At 33.9% G+C, this 8,785-nt stretch overlaps 1 protein-coding gene across 1 annotated transcript; it reads left to right on the plus strand.

Moving 5' to 3' along the window:
- Positions 1-5,262: 5,262 nt before the first annotated feature.
- LOC122312254 (transcription factor bHLH67-like) lies at positions 5,263-7,980 on the plus strand. The gene is made up of 4 exons (XM_043126853.1): positions 5,263-5,797; positions 6,124-6,798; positions 6,921-7,310; positions 7,442-7,980. Exons 1-4 carry the CDS (start codon positions 5,765-5,767, stop codon positions 7,523-7,525), a joined length of 1,182 nt encoding a protein of 393 aa, XP_042982787.1. The 5' UTR covers positions 5,263-5,764; the 3' UTR covers positions 7,526-7,980.
- Positions 7,981-8,785: the final 805 nt, after the last annotated feature.

Below are 8,785 nucleotides of genomic sequence, written 5' to 3' on the forward strand. Positions count from 1 at the left end.
ACTACCCTCTAAGTTCCTTACTGTTATCTTGGAAGGTTTCCAACTCTGTATTGAGTATAGGGCTGAGCACCGACGAATCGGAGTCGGTATTGGAGTCATCCGACTCCGACTCCGATTTTATCGGAGGCCGAATCCGGCCTCCGACTCCGCCTCCGAAGGTGTTAGACTCCGCCTCCGACTTGTCGGAGCGGAGTCGAAACGGAGTCGGAACGGAGTCGGAGTTGGGCGACGGCGTTGATGGCGTCGGACTTGGCTGGCTGCGATGGCACCGTGCGATGACTGATGACCCAGGTCTGCGATGGCACTGGCGTCGGACTTGGCACCGTGCGATGACTTGGTTTGCCGATTTGGGAAGTTGGGAACTGGGTATGGGGGAGGGAAGAAGGGAAGAAGGGAAGAAGGGAAGGAGAGGGGAGAATCGATTTCTGAAGAGTGAGAGAGAGAATCGATTCGGCGCAAGGGGAGGGGAGGGAAGAAGGGAAGAAGGCTTCGGTGAAGGCGATGGGAAGGGAATCGAGGGGGGAGGGTGAAAACCCTAATGGGTTGCACAGAAACGGCACCGTTTGGGGTTATTTTAACCCCAAACGGCACCGTTTGTGGGGGTGGGGGGAAGTGAAAACCCATTAGGGTTGCACAGAAACAGCGTCGTTTGGGGTTAAAATTAACCCCAAATGACGCCGCTTGTTGTTGGGGGGGGGGAAGTGAAAACCCATTAATAATAAAAACATATTAATAAGTTAGTAAAAATAAATTAATAAGTTAGTAAAACTATATTTAACAAGTTAGTAAAAATATATTTAAGTAAGTAAAAATATATTTAAGTTAGTAAAATTATATACTATTATATATATTATATATTAGTAATACACTAATACTAATACTAATACTATTAGTCTATTAATATATAGTAAATTAGTAATATTTAGTAATTTATATACTATAGTCTAATAACTAGATAGTCATCATAGTCTAGATGTAATAACTAGTAACTAATAATATCTAATAATACTAGTTAGACTAGTACTAATAGATAATAACTTAAAGATACTAATTTAATATACATATAACTAATATTAATATTTATTAATTTATTTACTATAGTCTAATAACTAGATAGTCTAGATGTAATAACTAGTAACTAATAATATGTCTATAACACTAGTTACACTAATACTAATAGATAATAACTTAGAAGATATTAATTTAATATATATTAACTAATTGTATACTATTATATATATATATATATATTATATATTAGTAATACACTAATACTAATACTATTAGTCTATTAATATATAGTAATATTTATTAACTTATTTACTATAGTCTAATAACTTATAACTAGATAGTCTAGATGTAATAACTAGTAACTAATAATATGTGATAACACTACACTAGTACTAAATTACTAATAGATAATAACTTAAAGATATTAATTTAATATATACAACTAATAGTATACTATTATATATATTAGTAATTTACTATATACTAATAGTCTAATACTATTAGTCTATTAGTATATAGTAAATTAGTAATATTTATTAACTTATTTACTATAAGTTTATAACTAATAACTAGTGCTAATTGCTAGTATATTATTGGATTTAACTAATGATGTTACTATATTTATATTTATATGATTACTATATAGAAAAACACATATATTTTTTATAAAATATGTACACTAGCGGAGCGGAGTCAGATGCGGAGTCGGAGTCGGAATAGGAAGTCGGAGTCGGAGTCGGAGTCGGAGGATCGGAGTCGGATCGGAGCGGAGTCGGAGTCAGATCCGCCTGGACTCCGACTCCGACTCCGACTTTTCATGGGAAAAAAACTCCGACTCCGACTCCGACAAGTCGGAGTCGGAGCGGAGTCGGAGCGGAGTCGGAGTCGGAGTCGGATTTTCGGATTTCTGCTCAGCCCTAATTGAGTAGTCTATTGTTTGTTGCTCGCCTTACATACAGTCAGCATATCCTTTACCCACTTAGGGCAAAGCATGCACCACTTTAGTCTCATTGTTCTCTTCATGTTGCTCGTACTGGCCTTGCTTGCCTTACTTCGTTCTCAATTGCAAGTTGCTCACCTAGTTGCCTTCTTTCTACTGACGTTTTGCTGGTGTGAGGGCATTCCTTCCCTTGATTCGGTGTAGTCCTCACAAATACAATCATTTCATTTGTAGTTGTAAAGATTTGGATTGAGATAAACTTGTTTTCAGTCCGTTGAATTTGATTTGTACCAATTTAATTTGTTTTCAACTCAGGAAGAATGTAGTTTTTTTTTTTTTTTAAATAAACAAACAAATGAAGTTGATGGGTAATACTATCTCATTATATTGGGGTGTGAGTGAAATTGTAGTGTGATATGTAGAATTTTTCTATTATATAGGTTGTTGGAAATTATGAAAAATAAAATAAAATAATTTCAAAAACAAATAAATATGCATTAAAAATAGTTAAAAATTAATATTTATTATTATCACCCAACCAAAATTCACTTTTTTCTATTTAACTACTTACTTTTACAATATATCATATATCAGTTAATTTATTTTTTTGAATATTTAATTAATTTCAAATATTTTTTCTAACTATCAATGAATTTGCAATATTTCCATATATCTTTATATTTGCAATATCTACTCATATACAATATAATATAATTTTGTTCTATACACAAAATAAATAAAAAAATTATAAGCAAACAATTTAAAAATAAAAAGAAAAGATGAAAATAATTTGACTATATTCTGAGCAGAAAATTAAAAATATTAGATGCATAGACATCATTTCTTTCCTAGTTATGCATCTGCAAAATATTAGTGCTCATTTCTTGACAAGCTTTAAGACGAAGACCAGTAGAAATGGAAATCAATAAAGAAATCTTATATGGTTAAATACTGCCACGTTCGGTTTTTTAGACTATTTAATCTCATCTCATCTTTATATTTAAATATTATTTAAATATAAATAATTTTTAACTTTTAAATTTTTTCATCTAATCATTATCTAATCATTATAATTTTTCCAAATTTTTAAACAAAACCTAAAAATAAATCAACTTTTTCAAATTTAAAAAAAAAAAAGTATGTTATAACAATATTTAATTTATGATATTTTTATTAAAGTTTTTCTCAATCTTCTTTTATAACCCTTTAAACATTTTGACTCAACATATTTTATTACTATTTACAAAATATCCCATTACCATTTACACACACACACATATATATATATATATCTCATTTGCATAACTAATGAATACAAAATATTGAGAAGTTTACTGTAACAAAATATAAAATAAAAATAAAAGACAAATCCATTGAAGTACCTTTTTAGACAAATAACTGATTATTTTATATGGAAAAATATAGTTACAAGTATAATTATGTATTAATCTGTGCACTAATGTAATGTGATTGGTCAAAAAGTAGATTTTATTGAAAACAGTGTTGATTTAAATTTTAAGTATGAATAAATCAGTATTGATACACAGATTAGTGCGCAATTGTACTTGTATATAGCAAAACTCATTTTATATACTTATATAAAGTACAAAACCCATTGAGAATGCTACGATGCAATGCATTTCAAATTTTGGTTGAATGGTCAAAAAGAAAAAAAAAAAAAGTGAGATATTAAGAGTTGGTTTGGTTACATAAAATTAAATTATCTTATTTTATTTTATCTTATATAATAATTAAAAAAATTTAAATTCTTACACAAAATATAATAAATAATTTAATTTTTCTAAATTTAAAATAAAATTAATATTAAAAAATTATATTATAATAATATTTTATTTAATTTTGAATAAAACATCTTATTTCATTTTATCCCAAATGTCTAACTAAACTATAGATTGGTTTGAGTATTCAATGTAAAAAGTGCTTACCTCCTGCATAAGGAGATGATCAATCAAAAGGAAGGCAAATCCTCCAAAAGCAAGGAATACAGTGAAGAATGGAAAGTTGTATGGCATCTAAAAGCCTCAAACTTAGTTAAAATGTTCATTTGAAAAGCTTGCCAAGATGCTCTTCCCACGCTGGCAAACCTATATAAAAGGAAAAAGTTGAGAATATGGAATGCCCTATATGCAAATAGGCACCAGAAATTGGGGCTCACGTGCTATGGAATTGTGAGGCAGCCAACGGTGTTTGGGGATAGGGGTGCATCAAAATTCAGAAAATGGCAGGAAACAGAACCTCTTTTCAATGAGATTTTGAGTCAAATGGTAAAGTATTTAAGAGAAGAAGATATTGTAGAAGCAGCAATTACAGCTAGATTGATTTGGTTAAGAAGAAAAACCTTAATTCATGAAAATTCCTTCACCCCTCCAGGACTAATTATTCAAGCAGCTAAAATGGAAATGAAGAATTTTAAGGAAGCCACGGATAAGCCAAAATTCAATCCTAGCTACATTTCGGGTCAAACAATTAGTTCATGGAAGAAGCGACCAGAGGGATCTTATAAACTTAACTGGAGTGCAGCCATTGACAAAGCAACAGCTAAAGTGGGAATTGGAGCAATTATAAGAGATTCTAGTGGCCAGGTGATTGAAACACTCCAAGCAACAGATCTTTAAAAATTGACCAATTCACAGCTGAATCATATTCCTTATTGATAGTTTCTTCTTTTTGCAAAGAAAGTGGAATCTCAACAGTGATTATGGAGGAAAAAACTCAAAAAGTGATAAACATCCTAAGAAATGAAGTTACTGATTGGAGTCAAGGGGGACTGCTTATCGAAGAAACAAAAGGTGTTCTCAACTCGTGTTTGTCATGGTCGGCTAACTTTGCCAAGAAGGAGGCCAACAAAGCAGCTTGTATTTTAGCTAGAAATGCTCTTTTGATATGTGAAGACTTACATGAGTTGGAAGAAGTTTCCAACTATATCTTATCTATTGTTCTCAGTGAGATGATATAATTTGTTTGAAGATCAATAAATTAACAAGTTTATTTAAAAAATAAAAAAAAGGTTTGAGTGGTCAAATATTCTAAAATTTTATTATTAATTTTATTTATTTTCTATTATTTAAAACTGATATTTATTATTATTTAATACAATTCATATAATATTTAATATCGACTCACTGCTCAAAAAACAACCCTATCAACTTTCCTAAAATTTTTTACAGAATCCATAGAGAGTTTCCAATCCTTTTTTGATCTCTCGTTGCCGTAGGTATGGAGATAAAGAGAGAGAGTCCCCACAACTGTCTGTCCCCGCTGCTGGACAAAACTGCCACCGCCAGCCAATAATGCTTAATTGGGACCTTGTAAACCAGACAACCCTGCCTTTTCCTCTCTCTCTCTCTCTCCCCTCTGCGAAGTCTTTACCAACTCTCTCAGTTCCATGTATATCTAATATCTGACATCTCTTCAAACTCGAGTAATTTCCACCCTTCGTTTCTTACCACTCTCTGTTCCCAGTTTCTTCACCATTGCTATTTACCCATGTATACCTCCTTGAGCCCTATGCCTAGTTCTTCTCACCTTCTCTCTCTCTCTGCCCGAGTTCTTCGAAGCAGCAAAAACATTTAATATTATTCTATTTAAGGGTATCGGTAGCATCAAGAACAAAAGAATTATATGTTTTTAAGTTGAGATATGGGGTCTCCTTCTGCCTCTTTGGGGTTACATTTATTGCAATTGTTTTGTTAGTAACTATGGAATGTTGGTCACCGAGTTAGGGATCAAATACGTAGATAGACAGACTGCAAGAATTTAAGAGGCATTCACTTCAACAACTGCTCGACTGTAATGGAGAGGCTTCATGGACCCATTGATTCCTGTGTATGTTACCTTCCTCATTCCTTTCCTTTTTCCTGAATCACTTTGTCTTGCATCAAGAAATGGACCTCATTTACTTCTCAAAATGCTTGTTTTTGTATTTAATGCTTTGTGTTACTCTCTTCTCGATATTCTATATCATTTGCGACGTTGTTTTCCGTTTAAATATTCTATTCTCGTCCACTTTTGTTTTCTCGCCATTGATACTGGAAGCCACCGTCCACGAAAAGGTTTTTCCTTCTTGGAGGTTGAGTTTCAAATCCAGATAAGGAAATTTTTTTTAAGTCATTTTAGTTTTCGGTTTCATCTCGGTTTTTGCTTTCCTGCAGTACTTTGAGGAACATTCCGATGTAACTTGTGTAGAGCAAGAATTTTTCACTACAGAGAGCTTGAAGTTTGATGAGTTAGAGCAACAAGAAAAATACTTTTCCATTCCAATGTTGGAAGACAACATGCCTTTTCTTCAGATGCTACAGAGCGTGGGATCCCCGCGTTTCTTGCCCATCAAGGAGCCCAGTTTCCAGACACTGTTGAGATTACAGCACCTTAAGAGGCCTTGGGATGGTTACAGCTTCATCCCTGAAATGGAAACCCAAATTCAGTCCCTAGAGTTTGAGAGCTGCATCACCAATGACGTTGTGGAGCTACATTCACCCGTCAAATCCGAGAACATGGACCTTCTACACTCACGTCTCGAGGGTGGGAGCTCAGAGTGCAACCAGGACCAACCCAGCTCAACTGAAAATCATTGCATAGAAGGTACCTCAGCCTCTCCACCTCCATGGGCTAATCCACAAGCGTGGCCTAAGCAAACCCACTTCCCCAAATCTCTTCCAGTCACCCGGGAACGAAGAAAGCGAAAGCGAGTAAGGCCAACCAAGAACAAAGAAGATGTCGAGAGCCAGCGCATGACCCACATTGCTGTGGAACGCAACCGGAGACGCCAAATGAATGACCATCTCAACGTCCTCAGGTCCCTCATGCCCACATCCTATATTCAAAGGGTAATACGACAATAGCTATAAGCCTTTCTGAGTTACTTTCTTTAAAATTGTTATCTTCCTTAGTTGCATATACGTTGAAGTGCTTTTTCGGAAGATTAAATACTTATTCGTTTTAATTAAAGGGTGACCAAGCGTCCATTATTGGAGGTGCAATAGACTTTCTGAAGGAATTGGAGCAGTTACTTCAGTCGCTCGAGGCAAAAAAGAGAGTGAGAAAAACCCAACAAGGCGCCGAGGCTTTTACACCCAGCGGGTTGCTTACATCGCCGCAAAGTGTTATTGGGTCGGAGGAGGGCCACTGTGGTGAAGAGCTGAAGGAGGAGAACAAGTCTGACGTGGCCGAGATAAAGGTGACTGTGATTCAAACCCATGTGAACTTGAAAATTCAAGGCCAAAAGAGGCCGGGGCAGTTGCTGAAAACCATTGTTGCATTGGAGGATCTTAGGCTAACTGTATTGCACCTTAACATCACTTCCTCAGAGGACTCAGTTTTTTACTCATACAATCTCAAGGTATTATTCTGTCTTGATTTGTCATCTTTTTCTGACTTTCGAACATCAACCAAACTAGCACTCGCCCACTTTCTGCTACATCTTTTTTAATTGTTGGAGTATTTTACATTATTTCTTTGTTGGGAGTGCAGATAGAGGAAGAGTGTAAGTTGGGATCTGCTGAGGAGATTGCATCGGCAGTGCATGGGATACTGAGCTTCATCAACGGTAGCTGATTGTTCAAAGATTCAACGCAAAAACTAAAGGCAGCTGACTACATTACTTGAAAAGTAGTTGAGTAGGACTTTAGGGGGAAAGAAAAAAGAGAGATTAGAAACGAACAGAAGATTTGAATGTGAGAAACTGTTTGAGGGGTTTGTGGAGATGGATTGTATAGGAACAGAGGGATATGCCTCTTTATCCCATTGTCCCCATTCTACTAGGCTGTGAGTTGTACCGCAGAGAGAGAGAGAGAGAGCGCTCGAGAGAGTCTATAGAACAGAACAAATTATGTTTATTGCCTAACTGAAAAACTTCTACTGATTAGTGTTTGATTTCCTGTGGAGCATGGGAGATGGGAAGGAGGAATTAATGGGGACCCAGCTAGCATGCCTCGGGCGCAGAGAAGGCTGAGTTTGAATATTATCCAAATGCTCATCATTACATATTTCGAATGATGTTTCCTTTTTTATATTGACTTTATTTTAGCCAAGCCGTACGCACCCTTTTTTGTGGTAAAAGTACGTTACAGATTTTTCATTTCATCATTATATATGCATGCCCTTCTGGCAAAAAGTATTAACACGTTTAAAGGGATTTACCCTGCTGCGGCTCATCTCTATCCTACTCCTTCCTTAAGTTCCGATCTATAAAAACTATCTTGTGAATAGATAAATAATTTTAAAGGATAGTAAAGGAAAAATGGAGTAAAAAAAAAAAAGACATAAAACAAAAAACAAAGGGGGAGAGATTACACAGTTTTTAAAAAAATTGAATTATTTATTATATTTTATATAAAATTAAAAAAATTATAATAATAAAATGAGATAAAATTATTTATAAAAATAAATGTAATTTTAAGTTTCGTTTAGATGTTGAGTTAAATTTAGTTCTTTATAAATAATATTGAGTTGAGATGTTAGAGTGAGTTTTGTAGGATTAATTTAAAATAAATTTAGATGTATTTAAATGTTAAGATGAGTCTAAATATATTTATAAGAAATTGAAAAAAAGTTCTGATTTTGCATATAAAAAGATATTAAGTTGAAAAAAATTTCGTATTTCACATATAAAGAGGATTTAAATTGAAATGAATTTAATAATTTGAGAGTTGGTTGTTTGGATGTTAGACTCAGTTTAAAATTAGATTAAATTGAATTAATTTTAGTTTAATTTAAGGCGTTAATCAACTAAAATGCCATTTTTTCATTTTTAGCTAACTATTCAAAAGTTAAATTCCATGTTGAATTAGCTATCTTACTCTTTATAATAATAAA

The sequence above is a fragment of the Carya illinoinensis genome, chromosome 1 (assembly GCF_018687715.1).
Source record: "Carya illinoinensis cultivar Pawnee chromosome 1, C.illinoinensisPawnee_v1, whole genome shotgun sequence".
NCBI lineage: Eukaryota > Viridiplantae > Streptophyta > Magnoliopsida > Fagales > Juglandaceae > Carya > Carya illinoinensis.

Excerpts from the sequence above, each read along its gene's own strand:
- LOC122312254 (XM_043126853.1), top strand. The coding sequence starts at position 5,765 with ATGGAGAGGCTTCATGGACCCATTGATTCCTGT. Across the intron at positions 5,798-6,123 it reads ATGGACCCATTGATTCCTGT|TACTTTGAGGAACATTCCGA; the intron begins GTATGTTACCTT and ends GCTTTCCTGCAG. Across the intron at positions 6,799-6,920 it reads CCACATCCTATATTCAAAGG|GGTGACCAAGCGTCCATTAT; the intron begins GTAATACGACAA and ends TTTTAATTAAAG.